This window comes from Phodopus roborovskii, unplaced genomic scaffold (assembly GCF_943737965.1).
Source record: "Phodopus roborovskii unplaced genomic scaffold, PHOROB, whole genome shotgun sequence".
Taxonomy (NCBI): domain Eukaryota; kingdom Metazoa; phylum Chordata; class Mammalia; order Rodentia; family Cricetidae; genus Phodopus; species Phodopus roborovskii.
Genome location: NW_026126423.1, coordinates 2,074,399 through 2,101,966, shown reverse-complemented (window position 1 = coordinate 2,101,966; position 27,568 = coordinate 2,074,399). Strand labels below are relative to the sequence as shown.

Sequence of the window (27,568 nt, the reverse complement as noted above, 5' to 3'; positions counted from 1 at the left end):
GTGGCAGAGCTAGAGGTAAGAGCCTAGGCTCGGCGCCCCAGCGCGGACACACTCGGGAGCTCAGCCTAGGGCAGGGTGACAGACACCACGTGCTGCAGAGGCGGGGACAGCACCCTCCCTCCCTCTCTTATCTCTAAAGGGTGCAGGGCAGGATCCTAGAGTTTCGCAGAGATAGAGGGGAGATACAGAGAGAGAGAGAGAGAGAGAGAGAGAGAGAGAGAGAGAGAGAGAGAGAGAGAGAGAGAGAGAGAGAGAGAGAGAGAGAGAGAGAGACTATATTTTGAGCCTCAGAGTCCGACCTAGACACCAGAGGTGAGAGGCTGCTGTCTCCTTCCTAGCAGCCCGCCAAGTCCACAGCCAGTAGAGAGAGGGTCCTGCGCAGACGTGGGAACCTCGGGATCCTGACGGCGTGTTTCTCTGCAGCTCCTGGGGGTGGGAGGTGGTGGTGGTAAACAATCGCTCCCCTTCCACGTCTGCCGCGGGAAAGTAAAGCCTCAAGACAGGAAGAGGAGTTGGGGTTGCACAGTCAGAGAGGATTTAGTTCTCCGAAGTGTGGCGCGGTTGGGGCTTTATATCCGGGACAAGCGAGTGTCACCACACTGTAAGCAAATCCTGGGGCCTCAGCAAACCAAGCTCGGGGCAGCTGGCCCCACGCCCGGCTTGGAGTTCGAGACTCTGACCACGCTGTGCTCTGGGGCCTGCAGGCTGCTGACCCGGTGGCCTTTATCTCTGTCCCCCTTTGTTCCTTTTATCTCAGGCTCCACAGGAGGCCCGGAGGGGCCACGCTGCCTATCGCCTCCTGGCTGTGCTAGCTCTTCAATGCCCTGAAGGTCTGAGGCTGCAGAGGACGGGGCACCGAGTGTCTCGCTAACTGGGCCAGGCAGTGACGCGGGACCGGCGGCCCTCCCACCCCCAGGGCACCGACACCGGGGCACCCGCGCGGGTCTCTGCAGCCGCCAGCTCTGCTGCGGCGCGCTCCACGAGTTCCACGATGACTCCCGGCCGGGCAGTGGCCGGGTTGCTGCTGCTGGCGGCCACCGGCCTGGGACACCCTGCGGAGCGGCCGGAGCTAGCGTTCAGCGAGGACGTGCTGAGCGTGTTCGGAGCCAACCGGAGCCTGTCGGCCGAGCAGCTCGGGCGCCTGCTGGAGCGGTTGGGGGCTGCACCCCACCAGGGAGCGCTGCAGCTGGGACAGCTGCACTTCAACCAGGTAAGGGGCGGCCCCTGGCCCACGATTTCCATCCCCAGAGCAGCCTTTTCTAGGAGGAAGAAGGAAGGAGAAAGGATTTCGTGAAGTTGCTTCTCTCTCTCTCTCTCTCTCTCTCTCTCTCTCTCTCTCTCTCTCTCTCTCTCTCTCTCTCTCTCTCTCTGTCTCTCCTCTCTCTCTGTGGTAATTGAATGGCCCTTGATTCATCAGGGATCAAGGACTAGGAAGATCTGGGATCTTCCAGCCAGAATGATAAACTGAGCCACCAGAGGCTTCTTGATCTGTGGAGAAGCTGATACGAAGGTGTAAGAAGTAGTCGAGGTAGGGAAGCCACCGCAAGGCATGCATCTTAGGAAAGAATGTTACTTTTCAACCTGGCGGAAAGAGCCATTTACTTAACTTACACAGTCAGCAGAAGGGACCTGTCACATGCGGTCCTTATCACCTTCAGGGCGAGTGACCACTCCCACTCAAGAACTGCTCTTGTGTGTGTTGCTTAAGGCCCTCATAGCTGAAAGGGCACACCGTACAGATGTGGAAACTGAGGGCACCTTAAACTCAGATCATTGCATGGGTGGGGACTCGGTTGGTGGCAGGCTGGGATTAGAGTTCATCTCTAGTCATTGTCATGCCATGTAAAGTGTTTGATGCTAGAATTCATTCAAAATAATAAAACACGTTTCTCAGCCTTGGATCTGAGGACAGGCTTGAACTTCAGAGAGTAACTAAAAATCACCCTTGTCACAGGGCTGGGGCTATGGCTTGGTGATGGAGGTCCGGGGTTCTATTCCCCAGAACTGCAAACCAAGGGAGGAGGCAGTTAAATCAGTGCTTCTGTCCCCAATTCCTGCTTGGACTGCTGTTAAACAGCAGACAAAGCAGTTCATCCGTCCTTTATCATTTGGGGGGGGGTTGATTATAATTAAGGAAACTTTACTCTGATCTATTTCTAGTACTACAGTTAGGTGGGCTTCTCCCTCCCTCCCTCCCTCCCTCCCTCCCTCCCTCCCTCCCTCCCTCCCTTCCTCCCTCCTCCCCTTTCTTCATTCCTTCCTTCCTAGGGATTAGAATTAGACATATTGTGTCTTGCACGCAAGTCAAGTGCTCTAGTACTAGCTATAGCCCAGCCCCTTGACTTTGTTTCTGTTAGTAATATCTTTCACCAGTTAAAATGTATACAATTCAACACACAGGGTTTTCTGTTTTTCTTTGACCTAGAAGGATTTTGTGATGCCCTTATGCAGAGTTTTTAAACGTAAATGCTCTGAAGTTCCATTTCTTGTATATTTCTATATTTCACTTAATGTTTAAGAAATTACATGTTGCAAAGAGTAAAATGTCAACATATTTTAATGACACATTTTGAAATAAAGCAAATACCATTGTAGGTGTTTTCTGGGTTAACTGTCTTCTTTTCAAGCAAAAAAAAAAAGCAGAGCTGACTAGTTTCTAGGTAGGTGTAGTCATTTGCTTGGAATGAAGTTTAGGGACTGGACTTGAACTGTATCTGTAGGTCACATACTATGCTGACTTAAAGGATAGCCTTATCTGGCAGTGTCTGGAGGTGAATTTTAAAGGGGCCAAAGACCCCAAGCTACCCTTGCAAAGATAGTAGAGTGTATGCCTAAACTATTTAGGAAAATCAGTTAAATTTACTAGTAATACAATTCTTAGTTAAGAAACTGGTAGGGTGTCCCAATAGGTAAATTATATGCTGATAGCTTTATTTTCTCTCTCAAGTTTGCATGTAAACTCTCATTATGAGCATCAAAAAGCAACAAGAAGAAGCCCATAATTAGCTTGGAAACACAGAGAAGCCAGGAAAAACTCCTGCACTACTCGGGGTTAACAAATATCTATTTGCAGTTCTGTGGAGTCTCAGTGAAAATGGCAATCATTGGTGGAATGATGACAGTGATAATCTAGAAGAATCCATTACTTCACTGGTAATTGATAGAGAGATGTGCCCCAGTGAAATTAAAAAATTCAAAAGAATGCAACTTTGGTTCCCTGTCCACCACTGAGCAGAACAATGCAAAGGCTATTGTGAGACATTAAATTATCTGAGAAAGTAGGTTTCCATGGGCCAGAAGTTTCTGAATCTTCTATGAGGTCTGTCAACAAAATCGCATTTTTGGGTGAGAGCTTTGATAGCAGTTGAATCAACTTCTCTCAGGTAATAGATTATTGAATGTAGCAGGTTTGATTGATAAATTTGGAATTTTTTTTCGTGTGTGTGTGTGTGTGTGTGTGTGTGTGTGTATGTGTGTGTGTTTTGTGTGTGTGTTGTGTTTGTGTGTTGCGTGTGTGTCTGTGTATGTTTGTGGTGTATGTGGTGTGTGTGTGGTGTGTGTGTACGTATGTTATGTGTGTTTTGTGTGTGTGGTATGTGTGTTTTGTGTGTGTGTGCGTGCGTGTGTGTGCATGTGTGTGTTGTGTGTGTGTTGTGTGCGTGGTGTGTGTGTTGTGTGCGTGGTGTGTGTGTGTTGTGTTTGTGTTGTGTGTGTGTGCGTATGTGTGTTTTGTGTGTGTGTGGTATGTGTGTGTTTTGTGTGTGTGTGCGTGCGTGTGTGTGCATGTGTGTGTTGTGTGTGTGTTGTGTATGTGTGTCTGTGTATGTTTGTGGTGTATGTGTTGTGTGGTGTGTGTGTGTGCATATGTATGTTTTGTGTGTGTGTGGTATGTGTGTGTTTTGTGTGTGTGTGCATGTGTTGTGTGTGTGTTTGTGGTGTGTGTGTGTGTGTGTGTGTGTGTGTGTGTGTGCTGTGTTTATCATGAGTACCATTACCTTGGTGCTTTGAGAAACAGAAGTGGCTTGCATTCATAGTGGAGGTAGTAAAGCAATTCAGGTTACAACACTGCTTTTCAATGGCTAATGAGGGTAAGAAGAGTTAGGAGAGCAACCCAAGCTGTGTAAGAAAGAGGGCCTTGGTAGCCAGATGGCTCTGGAGTGCCCTGTGAGTGATGAGGAGACTGATCTGAGGGCAAGGTTTATAACACAGGAGAACGGTCCAGAGGTCAGAATATCCAGGAATGATGGGTCCGTCTCTCTCTGTTGCCACGGTGCTCCCCATTCTTTGCCCTTCATTTCTGTCCAGGAACCTTATATCCACATTCTCTCATGTGGACACTGGTTAAACAGCTGACAAAAGGGAAGCCCTCATTTTCTAGGTTATTATGTGATCTCTAGGGACACCGGCAGACGATTAATAGATGCTAGGTGGCACAACGACCTTAGTTTCACACTGTCCCTCTCTACCTGGTCTCCCTGTGTGTCTGCGGTCATCTGCAGCAGATGATTTTCTCTCACATTCCTATGGTCATCAGGTTGCCTATTCTTAGATATGGTGTCTATTTTTAGGCTATTTGGATTTATAAACCATCTTCCTAAAGGCATGTGTTATTCTTTCTTTGAATAACCTCCCATAATCTCTTTTTCTACCCATGAAGTCCAAATCCTGAGCCTGGCATTCAAGGCCCTGCTCACTTTTTGCCTACTTCCTCTCTACACATGGCTCCTACTCAACGGAACCATTCACACCTCTGTAAATTTCAGTTTGCTTTCACTCAATTTTGTCCCTGAACCTTCCTGCCTCCAACTAGAAAGACCTGTGTTCCCTTGAGTTCTCTAATTAAACATCTTAGAAAAGCCTAGTTAATCTTGTTCTAAAATCATGTAATCCAGTTTCTCTATTTCTGGCTTCTTGCAAGATTTTTATTACACTACTATCAGTTACTTATATATGTGTTCAACAGATTCCTTTAATAACTTCTAAAAATGACAGCACTCAGTTTAAATACAGAGCTTATTATATCACTCATCTAAGCAATCATATTCCTTTAAAATAAACACAAATACATTATTAGTATTATTATCATTGTTGTTGTTCTTACTATTATTTTGAAGTGCTGGTAGTAGAACTCTGGGACTCTTAGGAGCTAGGTTCATGTTATACTGCTTAGCTAGTCATAGTATAGTTCATAATCTTCAAGTGCTTTAAGATGGCTGAAAAGCCTTTTATGTTCTGTGCCATTGTATGTCTTTCAGACTATCCTTTGGTACCATATATGCTCACTTATGATAAGGTATCTGAAAAATTTTCTTAGAGCTGGCCAAGAGTTAAGGAGGAATTCCTTCCACCTACGTGGCTCTTGATCATGTCCTCTTCTCTGACAGTTAAAAACTTAAAAGTCAGAAAAAAATCTTGAGAGCAACAGGTATGGGAAATCCCAGACACAGCAGGCAGAATCAACCAGTAAAGAAAGGCTTTTAATAGGGATGAGGAAACACACTCAGTACAGTAAGGCACACACAGAGAGAGAGAGAGAGAGACACTGCCATGTGGAGTGGGGGTGGGGGGGGTTGTGGGAGGGAGTGGGGGAGAGGACTTGGGAGCCCCAAACCTGGCCTCTCTTTGAGGGGGATAGTTTAAGGTCTTTGAGGAATATTCCTCTCCCAATTTAGGGGTTGGCCACTTTGAACAAAGGCAGGGAATCTGAATAAGCCCATAACTTTGGTATAAACATATCCTGGTCCTGGCCTTGAACTTGTCATATTGGTCCACAGGCAGGGGGCCCTAAGCAACCAGGCCTTTGTCTCAGGTCAGGAGTGTAAGGAAGAAACTCTCCTTTTGTCACTTTTATTACCTATTTGTGACCCTTCTTTCTATCTGTCATCTGCCATCAGGGATCTGTCTAACTCCTAGGTCCTCACAATCAGAGTACAATGTGTATATAATTTTATCCGTGTTATCATGCTTTTCTATTTACATGACTATGTCTCACACCAACTCTTCTCTCAAGTGAGGCTTTAAACAGGCAGATGGGAATGATCTGGCTCATTCCTTCTGGGGCTGATATAGTACCTGATTCGTGCCTTGTATGCATTAGACATTTTTGTTAGGAATTTTGGAGTCACTTCTCTAGGGCCTCAAACTCTTGAGGCTCCTGCCTTGCCATTTCAAGTGTTGGGATTAGAGGAGTTGTTCCACCTTGCCCAGATTTCATTAGAACTTTTCTGAATTGATGAGTGAAGCTTGTTAAGATGGACAAAAATCTGGATTTCCACCTTTAGAGTTCATTGCAGCTGTCAGAACAAATATGCATATGATTGTATGCATGCTTGAATGATATGTTTGATTACACAACACAAGCAGAAATGAGACAAGATCAGACCTGCATTTCCAAACATTAGTGTGAGAACATGGAATGCACGTAATGTTAGTGCGAGAACATGGAATGCATGTAACGGGTGGAGGTGGTGATTGAGGAGGCGGCTGCAGCAGATTTTACAAAATGTCATGAATATTTCAATCTAGAGATAGCAGAAGGCCATACAAAGGTTATCCTCCCAGAGAGTATGCAAAAGGCCTCCCAAGTATACATCTCCTTCAACTAGACTTATTTAATTGACAAGCATGCTATCACTGAACTATGTCCCTATTCCGAGGCTGCATTCTTTTGCCTGGAATGGTCATTTAATTATTAAGTCTTTTCCTTCTGTCCTCTCTGGCCTATGAAGCTAGACATCTCTAGAAGTGGAAAGATAGTTCCTGACTCATGTTAATGGATGACCAGGGTAGCAGTGTATAGCAAAAAAGGTATGTGTATGTATGTACGGTCACTGCATTCTTATTGCATGTATTGTTTATTGTCATCTGTTACATGTTTTTCTGGGGTAAAGGCAATGATAGGTATAGTTTTGGCGAGCATTCTAAGAAGCATTAACATGGGTGGACATGTTCTTTTCTTCTTTGGCCTTTCTGTGTTGAGGTATGATAAGAATAAATCTGGTAGGAATGCCTTCCAATCTGCTGGTTTTCATGAGGCCTGGTCATGTGATGAAGGAAGGTGATGCTTGGTTCCTTGTTAACTCTCCCAGATGAGGGCATGTGCTGCTTCACTCCATCACACACACACACACACACACACACACACACACACACACACAGAGTTGACTATGTACATGTTGTGTTGGTAGGCTTTGGTACAAGGAGGGACCTGCATGATTCATTCATTTGACCGTGATGTCAAGAGCTTCCTTTGCCTTGGTACCAGGAGTGGGAGGAAGACACTTAATGAGGATGCCTTTCATTCTTTCCATATCTAACACCCAAGTGCATGTGTTTATCCACTCTCCCATGAGTCATGTGGAGCCTTTTGCAGAAAATGGAGATAATTACAGTAGGTATTTGTAATATTTCATTACTCTAGACAATCCTTTTAACTGTTTTATTTGTAGTATTGCATTTTGTTGTCAGAACAATCCTATGACAAAGGCATCATTATTTGTCTTACATATCAAGAGAATGTGGCACATTAAGTACCTGGATTATTGTCTTAAGTGGTGGGATCCCTGACAACCTTAAGCACTTTGCTGTACAAATTTTTGTTATAGTCTAAGAAACCATTACTTTGGCCAGAAGTTACGAATCATCAGTTACTTATCTGGCCCCATTGCTTAGTCACATGAAGGGAACAGTCATAGGGCTATAAGTAACCCAGTAAAGATAACTGGTCCTTGTTTTCAGTGTGTGTGTGTGCACATGTGTATGTGTATATGTGCATGCACACACATAGAGGCCAGTGGACAACCTCAGCTGTCATTCCTTATGGGGTCCCGCCTCCCCCGTCTTGTTTTTGAGACAGGTTCTCTTCTCACTGGCTTCGAACCTGCCAAGGAGGCTAGGCTGGCTACCTAGAAAGCACAATAGATTTGTCTGTCTTTGTCCCTCAGTGTGCCATCATGCCTGGCTCTTTTCTTTTCTTTTCTTTTCTTTTCTTTTCTTTTCTTTTCTCTTCTTTTCTTCTCTCTCTCTCTCTCTCTCTCTCTCTCTCTCTAAAAACATGAATTCTGGAATTGAACGTAGGTTCTACTTATTTATTTATTTATTTATTTATTTATTTTGGGTTTTCGAGACAGGGTTTCCCTGTGGCTTTGGAGGCTGACCAGGCTGGTCTTGAACTCGCAGAGATCCGTCTGCCTCTGCCTCCCGAGTGCTGGGATTAAAGGCGTGTGGCACCAAAGCCCTGCTTGAACATAGGTTCTTATGTCCTCCACATCTATCTCTTCAATGCCTCAGAGGCCTTTTTTATGCAATTAAAAATTAAGATGGAAAGGTGTGAAAAGTCACGGTGTGAGACTTGCTGCCAGTGCTAATGACCCGAGTCTGATCCTCTGGAACCACAGCATGGAAAGGACGAGCACTGACACCTGCAAATTGTCCTCTGACTTCCACAGGAGTGTCATGGCCTGTGTATGCATGCATGGAGTGCTAAGAAAAGAAAAACTGCACCTTATGCCCCGCACATTGGGGTATTGGAGAGGAGGATGTCTTCCATATCCTTCATGTTTGCTAATTTAAGATGGGAATGTTGGGCTGAGAGTAGACAGCCAAAACTTGTGTGCATGCACACCAAACAAACACATGGTGTGACTAGAAAAGCCACAGTGCTTACACAATCAGCAGAGCAAGCATGCAAGTCATAGCACGAGGTCGCACACGCAGGGCTCTCAGTCCGCTGGATGGCACAGACTCCCCATTTAGACGGAGGAGGTACCCTCTTAGTTGGGAATGCCTTTGGAGAGTCACAGCTCAGTCAATTCTGCTTGTCTGCTTTGGTTTTAAAAATACATACTCATGGATCATCTGCTTATGCCTGTTGTGTCTGTACTTTTATTAACATGTTGGATTTCCCTCTCATGGAATGAAATTTTCTAATGCATGTATTGCTTTTTTTCACCATCAGAGGCGCTGCCGCCGCCTTGAAGAGCAGTTGTTCTTTGTTCTGTAGCTAGATTCGAATAACAGAGAAATACCCGTGTTATCAGCTTCCGATCCAGTGCACCTTAGAACGGTTGCGCCCAATCTTCCTTTACCCAGTCCTTGACTGAATCCTGCTGGGGAAGTAGTTGTGCACCGACTTTGGGGAATGGGTTGCAGCAAGGAGGAAAAGCAGGTGAACAGAGCATGTCCCAGAATCCCTTGCTCTAATATAACAAGGCACTGGCATGAGGATATCTGAGTTCTTAGTTTTCAGGACAGGGAGAACAAAACCCTCCTTGACCAGCTGTGCCCTCTCTCAGGCTGTTGCAGGTAGAGTAGGTGAGTGAGAGGGTTTGTAGCAGCTAGATTTCCCATGCTTCACACACATTTTTGTTTCCTTCTTCCCGTCATACGGGACAGTGACAGGCAGGGGTTTAATTTTCCTATTATGAAACCAATTGCGTTTCAACTATGCCTACAGTTTTAGTGTGCTTTCTTTAAATTTAATGTGCTTCGGAATCCTACATCACTCATTACTTTTGGTGGTAACAGGAGTTACCTGTTGAGAACGTACTAATGAGTACATGAATGGAAAGTAAAATAAGGCTTGAAGTTGAGGAGGACTACATGCTCCATACAGCAAAGAAAACTGACCCCAGGGAAGGTAACTCTGGCTGGTTACTGGGATTTGTGAGCTAATTGCATGCAGGGCAGTGTTCCTGAAGGGATGTACATGCTACCAAGTGTGAAAAGTTAATTTTGGGGTAGTTTACTTAAAAAAAAAAAAAAAAAAAAAAAACAGGTCTGGAAACCCTAGACATAGATACTATGTCATTTTCAGAGACTTTCCCATTTTCAACTCACCTAATGGTAGACTGTTTGTAATTGACACCAATTTATTCTCGGACTATTTCCCAGTTGTCTGTGTCTGTGGCCAAGTGTGTTCTCTGAATCTCGAGCTTCATAAAGGAATGAAACTTTCACCCAGTTACCTTTGTGGTGACGGGATTGGAGAGCATAGAAGCCTTCAGAACAGAGCTTTGCTAATCTGGCTTCTGTCTCTTTCCAAAGATCCTCTGTTGTTTTTCTTGGACGGAAGTTTAAGGGGAACAAAAGCAGCGAATCAATAGAGTGAACCTGAAAAACAGCATTACATCTTTTTAACCCAAATATTTAACATCTTTGCTTCAGAAGTCTGTTTGTTTTTTTTTTTTTTAATATATACACGCCTAACTGCATAGTTAGAGGAAAAAGAAAAAAACAAAGCCCCTAAAATAAATGAGTTCAGACAAAGCCCTGGAGGCAATTTTAGTTCTGCGAGCCCAGTTCAGAGTAACCTATGCTTGTTGTCACCCTGGTGAGTCTCTCAGACCTCTAACCATTTCAGACAGTGTAGCATAGTGGTTAACAGCGTGGCCTCTAGAGACAGACTGAAATTTAGATACTGTCACTTAGTAACGTTTCAGCCTCCCCCTCCCCAGGAAAATAACTTACTTCTTTAATCTTAGTTTTCACCTTTGTGCATCTAAATGGATGAGACCCACCCATAGGGTGGTTTGAACTGAGGATGGCAACAGTAGTCTTAAGTATGGACTCTTTACCTACATCTATTACTATGAGAAGCAGTGTGCTTGATCTTGGGATGAAGGGCATTGAAGTACATGTGGGCAGTGTCTTCACAGGAGCAGGAAGCATTGGATTCCTATTATTCTAATTGGAACAATGGCTAATATTCGTGGGGTGCATCTTGTGTGCCAGGCATTGTGCTTGGTGCTTTCTTCTGTACCATCCCCTTAGTTCTCACGGTCCTCTGGGGAGATGGGGCTTCCAACTTTGAAGCTCAGTTCTTTCCCCTTGTTGACCTGAAGCAGTTGCTATGTTGGATAGGCATCTCTGCTGAGAGTCCCCTGAGCATTGCGTGGTTCTGGTGCCTCCTTGTATGTCTGACTGGGTCATGGTTGCACGAGTACCTCCTTCATTTCCTAACTTCCCAGCCAGTCCTCAACACACTATGGTCGGATGTCTCCCACAACTTCCTTGAAATTATTCTCCACAAGGTCACCTGGACCTTGATGTGTTAAACACAATGGCTGTGACTCCTGGCTTACCTTTCTGGATTTTTTATGATGCCATTATGGCCTTCTTGAACCCAACCTTTCCTTGTGTGCAGTCATTACATTATTGTTAGGTCCTTTTCAATGCTTTGTGACTTTTGCCTCCATCTTTCAATGTTGTGGCCCTTGGAATTCTTTTGAGTCCACGCACTCTCGCAATCACTTCAACCTCCACATTTATCTCTCTGCATTTGTATACATTTTCTGGCTGTGTTGCCTTGGCATAAATTTTTCTCTTGGGATTCCGTCTTGGACATAAAAGGCAACTCTGCCCCATTCCTACACTGAACACATACACTTGCCCCAAATTGAATTCCCCATCAGAAACTTGAGAAACCTCATTTCTTCCTATCAGTGTTAGGCAACTCAGGCCCTGAACTGAGGCAAGAACCTGGATCTTACTCTGCTCTTCCATCCCCTTCTCCTCTCCTTCCATCATTCTTCCTCTCTCTTTCTCAGGTCCTATCGCAATCAAAAATGTTTTTTTATTTGATCTAAACTCCAGTGTCTTCTTTGTGTAATGGAGAAAAAAATGTAGCTACTTAATGGGATCGCAGTGGCGATGAAGTCAGATAATGCAGCCAGGCATGCTGTCTCGTGAGGGGCGTAGGGTAAGTACCCAATGTGATTGATGCCCTTGCACCCAACACTTCCTCATTTCCCATTTTGCCTTCTGCATCTTGGTCAAATGTTTTGCTCTAATAATGAACAAACCTGAATATGTTTACTCCAAATGGCTTCCCAGTATAGTGCAAAGCATTTGAAAATGCCTTGCTTGGTAAGTGTGGCCATCACAATGGTATTTCCTTAAACACATCTGTACTTTTCTCTTCCAGTGTCATTTTGGATATTGCTTCCTTTAGGAAGCCTTTGGCAATATCATTGCTTTGAGGAGAGGTTGCCCGGCACTTGGCAGACCATGCTATAATGATGTTTTATCTGAACCCCAATAACCTGTAAAATATGTGACATGAGAGACAAAGACACTGAGACACTTCTATATCCTATCAATGCTACAGTCATAGTGTCTATCGCATACATGGCTGCTGCTCAGGAAGTATTTATTGAGTGAAGAGACAAATACCTTTAGTTATTTATTTACTTATTTATTTTCTTGAGCATGGTCCAGCTATGTAACCGTGTAATTCCGGCTGGCTGCCTCAGCTTCCAGGTGGAGAATTATAACTATATACCACTTCCATCAGCTTGACAGGAACTTTAAGAAATTGGTTCCAGCACAACTTTCTAAATGAGTCTGATCAACCTAAATGGCTTATTTAACTGAAAATAAACCAGTAATTCTTTGTTTTGCATGTAAATGAATTTTAAAAGTAACTTGAAAAGAATGTATGCTCAAATTTCAATAATATGTTGTCTGAGTAGTAAGAAATAATGAGGCACTATTATATTTAATTTCTGAAGTTTCCAAGACTCTTTTCTTTTATTTAGATGTAGATGTTTTCCTCCATGTTTCTTAGCTATTTTTTTTTTTTTTTGGACAGACTTGGAAACACTGGTCTCAGTTTTAGTTTATTTGAGAATCAGCAAGCCAACATGGGAAATACATATAGAATGAACATAAAACATGATGTGCCTTTAAAAATGCTCTCTTTGGAGGTCCTGGTAAAGGACTCTTGGCCTACTTTTCTCAGAATTCTAGTCTGATGTATGTCCTAGTTTTAAATCTCTCTTCATGCACCTCCTTCGCATCCAAAGCCTTGGTAGGGATTGAAGAAGCATCATATGCAAGAAGTACATCCTCTCTAGATGTCTAAGACCTGATTTAAAAACATGTATTTTGTGAACAGATAACATTGTAAGAAAGTTATAATAAGTGCTAAAGAAATAGATAACATGACTGTGGAGTTCTGGAGAGGAAGGGATTAACATGACAATGTCAATCCTTGGAGGTGGGTTTCAAAGGGGGTTTTGCAGAACAGAAAGCAGATGGGTAGCTTGAGGTAGGAACATCAGAATTATGGGTCATGGGGGTATAAAATCACACTGATGGTAAAAGTCATATGATGTTATTAGAGCTCCATTAGAGTATAGAGTTTGTGGATGTTGGAGGAGGTATCCCTCAGAAAAGGAAAAGGGCTATCAGAGATGGATTATTGAGGTTTTGAAGTGTTCAGACACTTAGGGAAATACATAGTTTTGAGAGGTTGTTTTTACTACTGTATGTGTATGTATGAGTTAGAGGAGGCAGTGCTAATGATACTTCTAATGGAAACAGTCTTGTGATGTTGGAGGACAAATAGGGTGAGGGCTACACAAAACTGCATTGGGAACTCCCAAGTCCTCTGCTATGCAGTTCTGGTGGCTTGAATAAGAATAGTCCTCAAAGGCACATATATTTGAATAGTTTTTTTTTTTAACCAGGAAGTGGTACTATTTGAAAGGATTAGAAGGATTAAAAAGCATAGCCTTGTTGGTGTAGGTGTGGTCTTGTTGGAGGGAGTCTGTCATTAGGAGTGGGGTATGAGATTTTCAAAGCTCATGCCATTGTTCATCTGTAGATCAGGATGTAGCACTCAACTGCTTCTCCAGCACCATACCTGCCATGCCTGCTCCTTGCTCCCTTCCATGATGATAATGAACTAAATCTATGAAACTGTAGACAAGCCCCCAGGAAAGTGCTTTAGTTGCCTTTATCATGATGTTGCTTCATAGCAATAAAACAGTGACTAAGGCAGTGGTATATAAAGCTTTGTGTAACCTCCCCTATGCTGGGTAATTTTATATCAATTTGACACAAACTAGAGTCATCTGAGAGGAGGGAGCCCTAATTGAGGAAATGCCTCCATAGGATCAAGCCACAGAGGCAAGCTTGTAGAGCATTTTCTTAATTAGTGGTTGGCGTGGGAGGTCCCATCACTGTGATGGTGGTCCTGGCTTCTACAAGAAAGCCATCTGGTGAAAGTAAGACCACCCTTCTATGACCTCTGCATCAGCTCCTGCCTCCAGGTTCCTGTCCTGACTTCCTTTGGTGATGGGCTATGTATGGATGCAAAAGTATAAGCCAAATAACCCTTTCTTCCCCAATGTGGTTTTCATTTTAGCAACAGTAAACTAAACCAAGACCAATTAGTACCCTGATAATGGGGCATTTCTGTTACAGACATGACCATGTTGTCTGTGGGAGAATTGTGGAAGGACTTTGGAACTTTGGGCTAGAAAAGCCATTGACTGTTACAACCTCATTGGGATGTTCCGTAGGAGCATGGAAGATAAGGATGTTGAAAGCAGTAGATAATGGAGACCTGGCTTCTGAAGTTTCAGAGGGAACCAAATACTCTGTTGGGCCATTAGTGTGAAGAATTTGTGGTATCTGGTCATGGGGAGCTGAAGAAACAGCTGTGATTAGCAAGAGGCCAGAACCACTAGAGTCAAATCTTTGTTTTGTTGGGAAATGGATTCTGGCCAGTTGGTTGGGACTCACTGAGATGAAGTGTTCTGGGAAGTGTTTCCTTGGAGTCAGCACATGCAAATTGTGTTCAGAGGTGGCGAAGGTCGGACCTTGTACTTGAAGCCAAACATGGTCATATGTAAGAATCTCCCAGGTGGTACTGGTTTTAAAGCCATGAAGGGAGAGCAGCCATTGGCGAAGGTGCAGCTTCAGCAGTAGTTGAAGGGCCAGATTTGAAGGGGTCATGGAGAAAAGCTGAGGTTTTCCCCCATGAACAAAGCCCAGCTGAGGCTACTGGTGAATGTGCAGCCTGGTTTCTGTAGAAGCCCCAGTACTGGAGATGCCAGTCCCATGGGAGGATCACCAAAAACAGCAGTAGCAGTGAGGTGGAGCTGGCCTAAGCTTCGAAGGCAGAGCTTGAGAAGTGATCCAAGCCCCTTGGAGGAGCCCAAAAGATCATGCGCGAATCCCAGCTGTTGGGCATTGCGTTACTTACACTGTTGGAATGCTGTTTTACTTTGTTTAGATTGTGATTGTGCCCTAGTTCTTCCCTCTTAAAGTAAGAAATATTTAATTTATTAGACTTTATAGGAGGCCATAGTTGAGAGACTTTGAATTTTTAGACTTTAAAAGAGACTGTGTGTGTGTCTCTTTTATATATATATATATATATATATATATATATATATATATATATAATTCCTAGAGACTGAACCTTAAAATGTTGATAAAGACTGAGACTTTTACATTTGAAATATGTTTTGTATTTGTGATATTTATTAATCTTAGACCTTGGGGATGATTCCCCCCAAAAAAGAAAAGGTTATAGTTTAAAAAGTGTTGTGTGTCAAGTTGACAAGGGTTCAGTTGTGTTGGCTAATTTTACGTCAGCTTTACACAGGCTGGAGTCATTTGAGAGGAGACAGCCCTAGTTGAGAAAATGCCTGCATCATATTGGGCTTTGGGCAAGGCTGTAGAGCATTTTCTTAATTAGTGATTGATGGGGAGGGACCAGCCCACTGTGGGTGGAGCCATCCCTGGGTTGGTGGTCCCAGATTCTATAAGAAAGTGGCCTGGGAAAGCCATGGGGAGCAAGTCAGAAAGCAGCACTCTTCCACGGCCTCTGCATTAGCTCCTGCCTCCAGGTTCCTGACCTACTTGAGTTCCTATCCTAACTTCTTTCAGTGATGGACTATGGATGCAGAAGCATAAGCCAAATAAATTGTTTCTTCCCCAACTTGCTTTTTGTCATGGTGTTTCATCGTAGCAATGTAACCCTGAACTAAACCATCTCCCATGCCGAGTATCTTGTGTCTTATTTTTACACACTAGTTTCTCAAACATTTTAGTTCCAAAACTCTCCACACTCTTATATAGGGGACATCAAAAAGTCTTAGCTTATGTGACACGTCTCATAATATTAAGAATATAGACATTAGCATTCAAAAAAGGTAAAAGGCTACGGAAGTTCACTTGGTAGAATGCTTACTTAGTGCACACAAACCCTCGCTTCTGCCATCGGGACAAGTCAGGTTTGAGAGCAGGAACCCAGAGCAAGCATCTCTGTAAGAAGGTCTTGAGCGATGGATACAGAGTGGGGTATCCATTGATATCCATGGATATCATGGATACAAAATGGGGACTGTGGCAGTTGCTGTGGTAAAGTCTGGGAACTTTGCAAAACTCTTTGAAAAACCAGGTTTAGCTTTTGAAACTCTTTTTCTCATATTAGTTTAGTAAAATCAACTTTCAGTTCATCCTCCATGTGTTTAAGAACCTAGAAAAACAGATTAAAATGAAGGAGAAAGTAATGATTTGCTTTGATTTGTCTAAACAAACAGAGACACAAGCACATTGTTTAAAATTGTAATAGCTAAACAGGCAGAAAGGAAAAAAAAATCACACGTAACTTTAGCTTTGGGAGCCTTTGTCTCTAAATTATAGTTCACACACTTTGCAGTAGCGATACCGTTTCTACACAATGCTTTGTAAGGATTCTTTTTTTCCCTAACAGTTCATAATTAAGCAAGGCATTTTTATCTTTAAATAGTGTATTTAGGGGGAGAACTTCTCATCTGCTCTTTAGGAAGAGTGTGTGTATTCGTATGTACACTCGTATGCACACATGTGTGCATGTATGCATATTTATACGTGTCAGTGTGTCTGTGTGTGATTTGCATATGTGTGTGTGTGTATGTGAGTACACGTCTGAGTGTGTATGTATGAATATGAGTGGTGTGTGTGTTTAGAATACACGTGCTCCATCCAGGCCCACAGAAGCAGCGTAAGGAAACATGAGATGAAAATGAAAACATGAATGTCAGAGGAACAGTTGGTGTGACTAGATCGGTGTCCTCCTACACCGAGAGGTTATTCTTCTGCATTCACAGCGTTCTTTGCTCAAACCTTCTCTTTTATGGCGATAAGACTGTGTCTCAAACCCCTGCTAAGAAAGAAGGCATCAACTTCGAGGGTACTTAAGATGGCAGACTCTGAGAAGGTTGCTAGAGAGTGAGCAGCCCGTGGAAAGGGGAGGGACACCGAGGGCATCCTGGTAACTGAGTGAAGCAGTTCCATTACTACAGCTAACAAACCTGGCGGGGGATTTATCTCTTCAGCCACACCTGCTTTGAATGTTCCTGTTGTGAGTGACTGGCTTGTAAACCACCTGCCACTGACCCTCAGAGAGAGAAACTAGTGAGACGTTCCTTTGTTTTCTGGGTTAAAGAGACCTCCCAATAGTTACGTTAAACGGGCACCTTTAGTTTATGTATTTAAGCGGCTGTTGTCCTCTATGAACCACTCTCACGCAGAGTTCACTTTCTGCAGTCCTTCGCTTGGGTTGCTGTTGGGAACGTAAAGCGCATTTACATTTGGTTACAAAACCAAGTAAGAGGTCATTCGTTCACTTCCTCATTTATTTTATTTGTCACCTGTTTACCAGAGACTGTTGTGTTCCGGGCACCGTCCGATTAGTATTAGTAAATACTGAGGTAACGTGAGCTTACGGGATCTTCGAGGCTCCTTTCCGATTGAAATCCCATTTAGGTCTTCACATCTGGTATAATATATGACCTGCCATTGTCCTAGTCTCCCAGTCTTGCTTCATAGTGGTGGGTCAGGTGCACTGATCTGCTGGTCCTGCTGTGGGAGCTGAAAGAATGCTCAGGGCTTGAACAGCTGTAGAGAATCAATGCATCCAGATGGCATACATATGGCCTTCCCAGCTGGGTCAGCAGTGTGAGACTGTGTTTGTGGCCCTGGGAGAGGTTTGTAGTTTCTTTTGCTCGGATGCGACATTTTGAACCACAGTTTTCCTGTTTGAATGATGGGGTAGGCAAGACATGGTATAAATGCATTTTAGTGATTTCTCCCTGTCCCTCCCTCCTTCTCTCCCTTCCTCCCTCCCTCTCCCTCCCTCCTTTTCTTCTTCCTTCCCCCTTCCCTCATAAGGATCCTAAGTAGTTTAAAGAGTAATTTAACTTTATGACTCAAACAACCAATAGGCTCTGCAAAATATACTTTATTGCCGAATCTAAGTGATTTTCTTTTTATTACTTGAGCTGTTTGTTGTGTTCAATGGAGACATAACAGTCAATCTTAAATGGATTAGTAATGAGAAGACATGAATACATGGACTTGCATTTTATCTTCCCCTCCCATAAACTAATCTGGGTCAATTTACGTTTCCAAAATACTGTTTCTTCATCCACATTTTTTTTCTGTTATTAGTAGTAAATGAGCTTATACTTTTGCTTCTCAGAATGCCTATGATTATTGTTGTTTAGAAAATTAATTTAACAACTTGCAATTGATTTTTCTTTGAATGAAAACCTTTATCTCACAATAGCTTTATTATGCTTACACATTTTATATGTGTTTCCTGTGCTGAGTGGCAAGACGGTTGAGGGTGGGAGCCATAACTTGTCCTCAGCATGTGTACCATCTGGAGAAAGTGTAAATAACCTGTTGGGTTAATGAACACACTGAAAGAGAACAAGGGAGAAGTGGGAAGACCTCAAACGAGCAGAGGCATGGAAAGAGGCTGCCAGGCTTTTAATGCAGCTGGCTCACTGTGGCATCCCTGCCTAGAACAGTGGCTTTCGGGAAGAGTGGCTTCTGAGGTCTGACTCACTGCTGCACACATGGCAGATTCTAGAGGAAGCTACAATGGCTGTAGCGGTCAGCAGTAGAACAGGGAAGGGTTCAGAAGTCATTAAAAAGAAAGAAGTTAAGAGTTCTTTCCACCTTTGGACTCAAAGCCCCCTGCCCCTCGATGGCTCTCTTTTGTAATGGACTTTACTATTTGTGTAGCTGAGTGATTTATAATCCAGGAAAACGAACTGGCCTGCTACCTTTTTCTCATTTTGATAACCAGTAAGTCTTACAGACATTATATATCACGCTCACTTCTGTATATCTGTACTGAGAGAACAGAGCCCGTGTGACAGTGACCCACACAGACAGAATACAACCTGCATAGCAAAGTCCTTGTTGTATGTGAGCCGCTCAGGTCTCCTCAGTTTCCGTCTATGACATAATCAAACAGTCTCTGGGGAGACGTGATGGGATGATATTCCGCTTTTGGTATGGTGTGAAGAGGCTGGACTCAGGAGCACAAGGGCAGGTGATCTTATTGTCTTATTTAATGGGGGCTACTTGACAAGATGCCAAGTACAGGTTTAACGGTCAAAGGACGACTTAGATAAGCTCCGAAGAATAAGAGAGTGTATCTTTTTGTCACTACAGGAAGTGGCTGGGCACTGTGATTTAAACCTGTAATCCCAGCATTTAGGCTCTGAGGACTTCATAGTGAGTTCCAAGGCTAGCCGGAGTTATAGTGAACAATTGTGAGACTCTGTCTCCAAACCAGCCAGCCAGCCAGCCAGCCAACAAACAGATGGACTTTTATGTCTCAATCTTATTTGAAGAATACAGAGAAAAAAAAAATGTAACTTCTCTTTAGGTGAAAAAGAATTCATCCATCCAGACAAGAGACCAGAGGATATGAACTTCAGACACAGGCACACCCTCAATCGAGGTGGTTTGAAACTCCTTCTCTCGGCTCCTTCTTCCACTTGGTGGCCAAGGTGGCCGAAGGAGCCGTTAGACTCATGGTGCTCCCAGAGAGTAACTTCTTTAGTAGCTCTGGATGTGTACATCTAGGGCAGGTGTTACTTGGAAGCGTACTGCCATGATGCTGAGGTGGTCTGTACTGGCTCAGGAAGAATGCAACCCAGGAAAAAGCATCCCCAGCATCCCCTACATTCACTGGTATTTATTATTTCTTATGCTTTGCTTCTTTGGTTTCTCTGTGTAACAGTCCTGGCTGGCCTAGAACCCATTTTGTAGACCAGGCTGGCTTCTGGCTCACTGAGACCTGCTTGCCTCTGCCTCCTGAGTTCTGGGATTACTGGGATTAAGGGCATGCACCACCACCACCTGGCACATTGTTTCTTTTATTCTCTGTCTCTCTTTCTAGATTTGAGGGTGGTGTCAGTAGTGCCTGGGATTAACCCTTAACCCTGAGTCTTCCAAGGTTAGGCAAGCACTTGAGCTCAGCCATATGTATTCCTATCTGTTTTTTCCTTTTTTTTTTTTTTTTTTTTTGGAGACAGTCTCACAAGTCCAGGCTGGCCTTTAACTCCATTCTGGTGCCCCAGCTTCCTGAATGCTGACATGACACACAGGCATCATCATTTCTGGGTCCCTTTCCCACTTTTCTACAATTGCTTTCTGTATCTCCAAGGTGTTTGCTCTTTTCTCTATATCTTTTCTCCTGATCATCTCGCCTATACCCACTCCAGTATCACTGCTCTACAGCAGACAGACACAGCCTTATCTCTGGCTTCTGTGCTTCTCAGAGAAAGCTTGCCATTCATCTCCCTCTGAGGTCCTGCAAGTGTTGTGAGCTCAGATGCCTAAAATGGAGCCGGCCACCGCATGCCCAGTGTCATACCAGGACCAACACCCTCTTTCCAGTTCTAGTCTCCAAGTAGTTTTTCATGATTTCTTCAGCAAACAGTTTCTCCCTCATGTGAGCTTTCTTAGTTCTTTATCACAGCTCTTTGGGATTTATCATTTTTACTCTGCTTTTAGAGTTCTTGGTGTGTGTGGGTTCCGCCCCTCTTTGCCACAGTTTTTGAGGTCTCTTGATTGAAGGTGATGCTATCATTTATTATTTCTATTCTATTTCTTTCCTGGTTGTCTTCTATCTTTCACTTCTCTCATTAATATTCTTATAATACTTTTATGTTCCAATAAATATTTATATAATGAAGGCAATAATCAATGCAATGTACTGTAATGGCTTGGCTGTCTTACCTCATCACAGTTGAAGAAAACCACAGTCTGACAGTGTAAGGAACAATCTCTTTTTACTACTTCAAATGCTGTTAATTTGTGATTATCTTTAACAATGATCAAGAATTATAGCCGTGCCATTGTACTTACATTCCAGTCAGGTGTATTAACCAGGGTTTTTACAGAGAAACAGAATCTGTAGGATCTAAAGATGGCTAGGTCTGTCTTTACCATACCTTCTTATATCTATTAGAGAGAAACACAGAAAGGCTGGAGGGTGTAAAGGAGAGTCAGAGAGAGACAGAGAGAGGGAGAAAGGAAAGTAGAGGGAGGCAGAGAGGGAGTGGGATGGGAAAGGAGATTGCTGGGGACTTTCAAGTCCTAGGATCTACTATCTGCAAGCTGGATCACCGTTGTAACTGAGTCTAAAGGCCTGAGGGCTAGGGAGAAAAGAATGTGTGGGGTGAGAAAATGAATGAATAACCCCTTCAGCAGCCTTTTGGTTGGTCAAGCTTCCCTTAATTTGGTTGATGCTCTCTCATCTCAGGAAGGGAGACTCCCTTACTGAGGTCACTGCTTCCCTTTCCCATCTCACCATTCTCCCCGACATGCCCAGTGCAATATGGCCGCCCAGTGGCCAGTGAAGGCCATTCAGAGTTACCCACTCCAGGGGAAAGCATCAAACTGGAGTCCCTCCAAATAGCTTGGAGCAGACAATGAACTAGGGTGGGAGGCATCTGTGGGCAGAAGTTCACCAAGAGGAAACACCGGTACAGGGAGTCTTTTGGTTAAACAACAGAATTCCCCCTCCCCGCCCCCGAAGGAAGATTGAGTGTGACTGGGGCTAGGAGTGGGAAAAAGGGAGTTTGACTTGAAAGTAATCAGCCACTAAGAATGGGGCCGTTCTCCTAAATAACTTCATAAGATAGAGCGGAAATGCAGGCTCCGAAACAATGACTGCCAAGCTTGAGACCTGAGGTCAGGCTAAAATTTAATGAGGAAAAGACTCTCTAGGAGTATTGGAAGTCTTCTGCTTCAAGTCTTGCCACATGCCTTGGGATTCACTATAATAAGAATAATTATTGTAGTAATAATTTATTACACAGATTTCAGTGTATAAAATCCAAAGGGAGGGACCTGTAATCTTTACCTCATCCTTTCCTTACCCTAGTGCCCAGCATCACACAAAGTCTTCTAGAAGTGAAGCAGAGAAATTTGTTATCAGTGAGGAAGGAGTAGGGACACAGAAACTGAGATGCACGAGACCATTTGCTGAAATGGTTTTGAGTATAATTTCAGGGCTTTGTGTGTAATGAGATCTAAGCGCCCCTTACCATCATGACTACCTTTGTTTTTTTTTTTTTTGGTTGTGTACATAAGGTGCTCCAACTCAGCTTTCCGTGGCTAAGATAAGCAAATAGCAACCCACTGATACCAGAGTGTCTGCAGACTAGAGTTACAAGTGGCTGTGAGTAGCTCTGTACTGGGAACCCAACCTGGGCCCTCCACAAGAGCATAAAGGGCTCTTAACTCCTGAGCCATCTCTCCAGCCCCTACATCAACCTGGACATTCTCAGCACCATCCATGGTGCATTACATTCAGGCCAGGCTGCTATGGCAATATGAAATACCTTAACCTACAAATTACTTTTCCAATAGGTCTAGGGACTGAAAGTCCAGAGTCCTAGAATATGAGGTGAGAGCTTCTCTGAGGCTCATAGATAGTCTTTCAACTGTGCTGTCTCTAGTGTCCATTCTCACAGGACACTCATCCTCTTGGACCAGCGTCCTTCCTTCCTGCATGGCCCCCTTTAACCTTAATTTTTTACATGAGACTATCTCCTTCAATTATCACACTGTGGATTAGGGTTCTGACATGAATTCCGAGGAATACATTTCAGTGTATAGCACAAAGCTAAGATTTTAGTGGGGTTAGATGACTGGCTGAAATGAACAAAAACATTTCTCAGTTGATTTTATTAAAAAGATTGGCTTCTGTTTGAGTAAATGGGGTTTCCCACACTTTCTAATCTTTATAGCATTAATTTATTAACGTTTAATCTGTTTTGTTATCTTCTTAGCAAGTATTTAGAATATAGTTTACAGTGGAAATGCACTTGAAAGTAAATGATCCTTTAAAAATTAGTTTCGCAGAGATTTTCTTTCCTAGTGCAGATTCTTTGCCTCATTAAAAAGTTAATGAATTTATAAATGATCCAGCACTATCTCTAAAACTCTCCATAATATAGAAAAGCTATTTATCACCATTTAGAATAATACATATTTTAGTAAACAATAGTTTGTGTTGATATATTTTTGAAACACTTTTTACATGTTGGAACTATTATATCTACATAGATGAATGCATTTTTAAGCTATGAAACTGTAAGGAGTCCAGTATCTAGCAACATGGACTGCTAGAAAGCTACGCTGGCAGCCCCTCAAAATATCCACTTAAACAACCAAAATGGAGGACTGAGACAATGATAGAGTCTGTGCTCAAATGCTATCAGCGTGCTTTTAATCACTGCATGTTTTATAATTCAGACTTTGTGTATGCTAGGCAAGCCCCCTACCCCTACCCTGAGTTATATCCACAGCCTATCTCTCTTACTATTAGTGTTGAAGTCTTTCTCAACGTCTAAACCCATTTTTATTCTCACTTTTGTTTGTTTACGTTAGGTAAGCTGTTGATTAAATAATCCCCTTGCCATTTTGTTTGTTTCTTCCTAGTTTTAAAGAGGAGTGGTTCACCGTGTGGCAGTCCATTCATTTCTGTAGTGGGCTCTGGCGTAGACTCAGTGCGGTTTACCCGGATGGAGTACAGTATGCTTCCTTAGACTCTAAGCTTAGAATGTTCATTCTCATGTGCTGACTATATCACTGTCAGCGCTCCTGTGTTTCTTCTGTTTCAGTGCTTGTCAGCAGAAGACATCTTTTCTCTTCATGGCTTCTCGAATGCTACCCAGATAACCAGCTCGAACTTCTCTGCTATCTGCCCTGCGATCTTACAGCAGCTGAACTTTCATCCCTGTGAGGATCAGCCGAAGCACAGTGCAAAGCCCAGTATTTCCGAAGGTACCTGGAGCCGCTTTCTCACTCTCTCGGAAAGTGTGAGAGGCCGCGGGCTCACATGCACCCTTTTCTCCTTTATTGCTTTTAATTAATTTGTAAGTGACTTCCTGGTAAAATAAGACTCAGTGAGTATTTAAATAAAAATAATGGGAACTCATATAAGCTTTGTAAGCAACGCTGTTCTGCTTGTGGGATCAAGACTGTCCTTAGTACACATTCAGACTCCTAAATCCAATTCTATCTTTTTACTTATTTAGTTTTTATCGTATATATCCACTAAACATTGTGCTCTGTTATTTACTGACTTTTTCATAAAATACATATTATACATTGACCACATTTACTCTCTCTCCCATTTCTACATTCCCCTTACAAATAATTCTTGTTCCCCTAGAACAACGGTTCTCAATCTTCCTAATGCTGAGACCCTTTAATGCAATTTCTCATTGTAATGCAATTTCTCATATGGTTGTAGTGACCCCCAACCATAATATTAGTTCGTTGCTACTTCATAACCATAATTTTGCTACTGGTATGAATGGTAATAAAGATATGTGACATACAGAATATCTGCTGTACAACTTTAAGGGGGTCAAGACTCACAGGTTGAGAACCACTGCTCGAGACAGTTTTATTTCTACACTCTGGTCATCAGCATAATTTTATGTGTCTATATGCAATCACTTCTTGATTTAAAACTATATGCTGTGATTCTGGTTGTGTGTTATTTGACTTAATCGATCAGACAAGTTGTCAATTTCAGATAGAAGGTACAGGAAAACTAATGTGCTTCTAGATGACCTCTTAAAGCATGAAGTTACTACCTTTTAACATCTGTAGATGATAGAAGATGCCAGAATTACAGATGTCCACTAGAGTATGTTTATATTTCTATAAGCCTTTTACATTTTGATGCATGTAGTTTACAATTAAAAATTAATGCAACAGAAATTTTAATATACTAACTTTTACTAGCAATACATACTAATAAAGGTACAAACTTCAAAGCCCAACTCCATGATTTTTTCTGGCCATTTTGGCAACATGCTTTGACTTCTTTTTATCCCATCTAGTCTAGTCCCTTTCTCACAGTGTTGCTAAAAAGGATTAAATAACAGCACTCATAAAGTACCTAGAACAATATTTGTTTCAGTATTGCATAAAGCCCACGGGTTCAGGAAGCTACTAGATTCAAAAGTATTTCTGCAACTGAGGGTGGTGGCTCAGGCCTGTAATTCTAACACTGCAGAATTTGAGGCAGTAAGATCACCTCGAGTTCAAGACCAGTCTGAGATACAGAAGACAGTGCCAGAAAACCAAAGTGAGAGAGCAAATCAGGGAGGAAGAGAGCCAGAGAGAGAGAAAGAGAGAGAGGGAGAGGAAGAGGAAAAAGGAGACAGAGAAGGGGAGGGGGAGGAGGAGGGGGGAGGGAGGGGAGGGGGAGGAGGAGGGGGAGAGGAAAGGGGGAGGGGGAAGGGGAAGAGAAGGGAGGGGGGAGAGGTAGGTTTCCAAACTTCCGCTGTTCAGGTTACTCTTTGTCAGCTGGAGCCTGGAGATGAGATCAGGAGAAGAGGAAGCAGGAAGTGAGGGGGAATTCTACAGTCAACACTGCAAAGTCATAAAGCAGAAAAGTCAACAGTTCCCAGTTACAAGATCAGAAAAGCACCAAATATTTGGACAGAGAATCTAACAAAGAGAGCGGAGTGCTTGACTCTGCTATCTGTTTAGTTTGGCAATGCATTGTCATTTGGTGTGATGCTTAGCAGTTTTATTTTAGTGCAGTTGTGTGGTCTTGAGCAATTATTCAGTGTCTTTCTGCCTGAGTCCCTTCATTTGTAAGGTGGGTTTAATCACAGCTCCTTTATTAGAGAATTGTGGGTAGCACCAAAATGAACCAATGAGTGTGAATGACTTGAACAGTGCTTGGTTCAGCTTGAGAGGATTGTGTCTTTGATCTTTCTGTGTCCATGTGTGTCTGGCTGTATGTGTGAAGACTGCATACATGTGGGTGGAGTGCCCTTGTGTGTGCATTTGGGTGTTAGCTGTCCTGCTCTATTGCTCTCCATGTACTCTCTTGAGGCAGGGGCTCTCACTGAGCGAGAGTTAGCTGATGGCCATCAAGCCCCAGCAATTCCCCTGTTTTGTTTCTTGAAACACTGGTATTATAGGTGTATGTGGACACACAAGCTTTGGAGGGTGCTAGGGCCGTGAACTCAGATCTCCATGGCTGTGCAGCAAGTGATCTTACCTGCAGATCTGTCCCCAGCTTCTTACACAAGTGTCCAGAGGTTCATGGGACTCCCTGACCCTTATGGAATGTTACTTTCTCACAAAGAAATTAAAAATAATCAAATGTATTAGATTTTGAATGTAACATTTCACTGCTTGTGAGTTAAATTCAAGGACATTTAAGGAACTAAAAAATCAAAATAAACTTATTTCAAAGGGGACCATCATACAAAAACGTCTGAACACATTTATATTGACACTTTGGTGGGAAGATGAAATGGTCTCAATTTTTAGAGATCTTACATTTTGTCATTTTTTTTGAAGTTGCCTTTCCCTTGCCTTACAAACCACATGGTTATCTTCAGTAAACTAATGATAAATTAACATCTTTAGGACAGAAATTAATCCTATCTTAGCAGTAGCTAAGTTCTCTATGAGTTCATTGAGTACTGTTTAATCCGAACAAGATGTAGGAGTTATATAGTCTTACTTAGAGCATCCTTAAGGGCATCCTGTCCAACATAGCACAGCCAGCGATGGAGCAGTGAGCTCAGAGGGCTGAATCAAGGCTTCACAGTGAGTTTGTTTAGGTCTGCAGGAACATTCCTTTTCTCTGCTGATTTAGATAATAAGAAAACAGGAAAAGAAAGATCTCAACATTTGGTTATGTTTTGTTGTAAGCATGTCACACACATGCACATACACACCACACACACACAAACACACACACAAACATACACAACACACATATCACACACATACCACATATATATACCACACACACAGTACATAGGCCATACACACATACACCACACACATTATACACACACCACACACACAAACACACACAGATACTCACATGTGCCACACACACACCACATATACCATACACACCACACACATCACACACATACACCCACCATACACACACCACACATCTACACATCACAAGCATACCATACACATAAACATACATACCACACAGACAACACACACACACCAGACACATACACTACACACACACACACACACACACACACACACACACACACACACACACCACAGAACACAAAAAGACAGATGCATCCAGTGGGGAGGGAATCTGGAATCTGAAATCTGAATTTGTCTGGCAGAACCAAAACGTTTTTGCTCCTGGGTGAAGTGGGTCCCTTTGTCCCTCAGAATTGGCTGGATTGGGCTATCTCAGGGGGCCAGACAGCTCAGGAAAAAGGGGCGGAGCTCACTGTTTCTTGCCCCAGGACACCTCCCCCTAGGTTTAAAGTTGTAATGAGCAGTTTCCTCTGGCATGTAGCTGGCTGGGTAGAGGCAAAGTCCGCCAAGTCTTTGAGAGGGCCATCCTCAGTGCATAAGTGAGAAGCATACCGTCTATGTAGAACCTCTTTTCCCTGTCTGTCTGTCTAGTGGGGATCTGCCTGATGGCTAGTCCCTCACAGCAGTTTCCCAT

General features: G+C 43.1%; 1 protein-coding gene across 2 annotated transcripts in view; it reads left to right on the top strand.

Moving 5' to 3' along the window:
- The first annotated feature begins 205 nt into the window (after window positions 1-205).
- The window catches only part of Slc39a8 (solute carrier family 39 member 8), a 55,094-nt gene continuing 27,731 nt past the window's right edge, over window positions 206-27,568 (top strand). Inside the window, exons 1-3 of one of the 2 annotated variants that reach the window (XM_051185446.1) lie at window positions 206-312; window positions 758-1,210; window positions 23,715-23,877. In XM_051185446.1, coding sequence (XP_051041403.1) covers window positions 992-1,210; window positions 23,715-23,877 — 382 coding nt within the window. In that variant the 5' untranslated portion in view covers window positions 206-312; window positions 758-991. Of the gene's footprint in view, window positions 313-454; window positions 602-757; window positions 1,211-23,714; window positions 23,878-27,568 lie in introns of those variants that run through there. The other variant, XM_051185445.1, reaches the window with a different exon arrangement.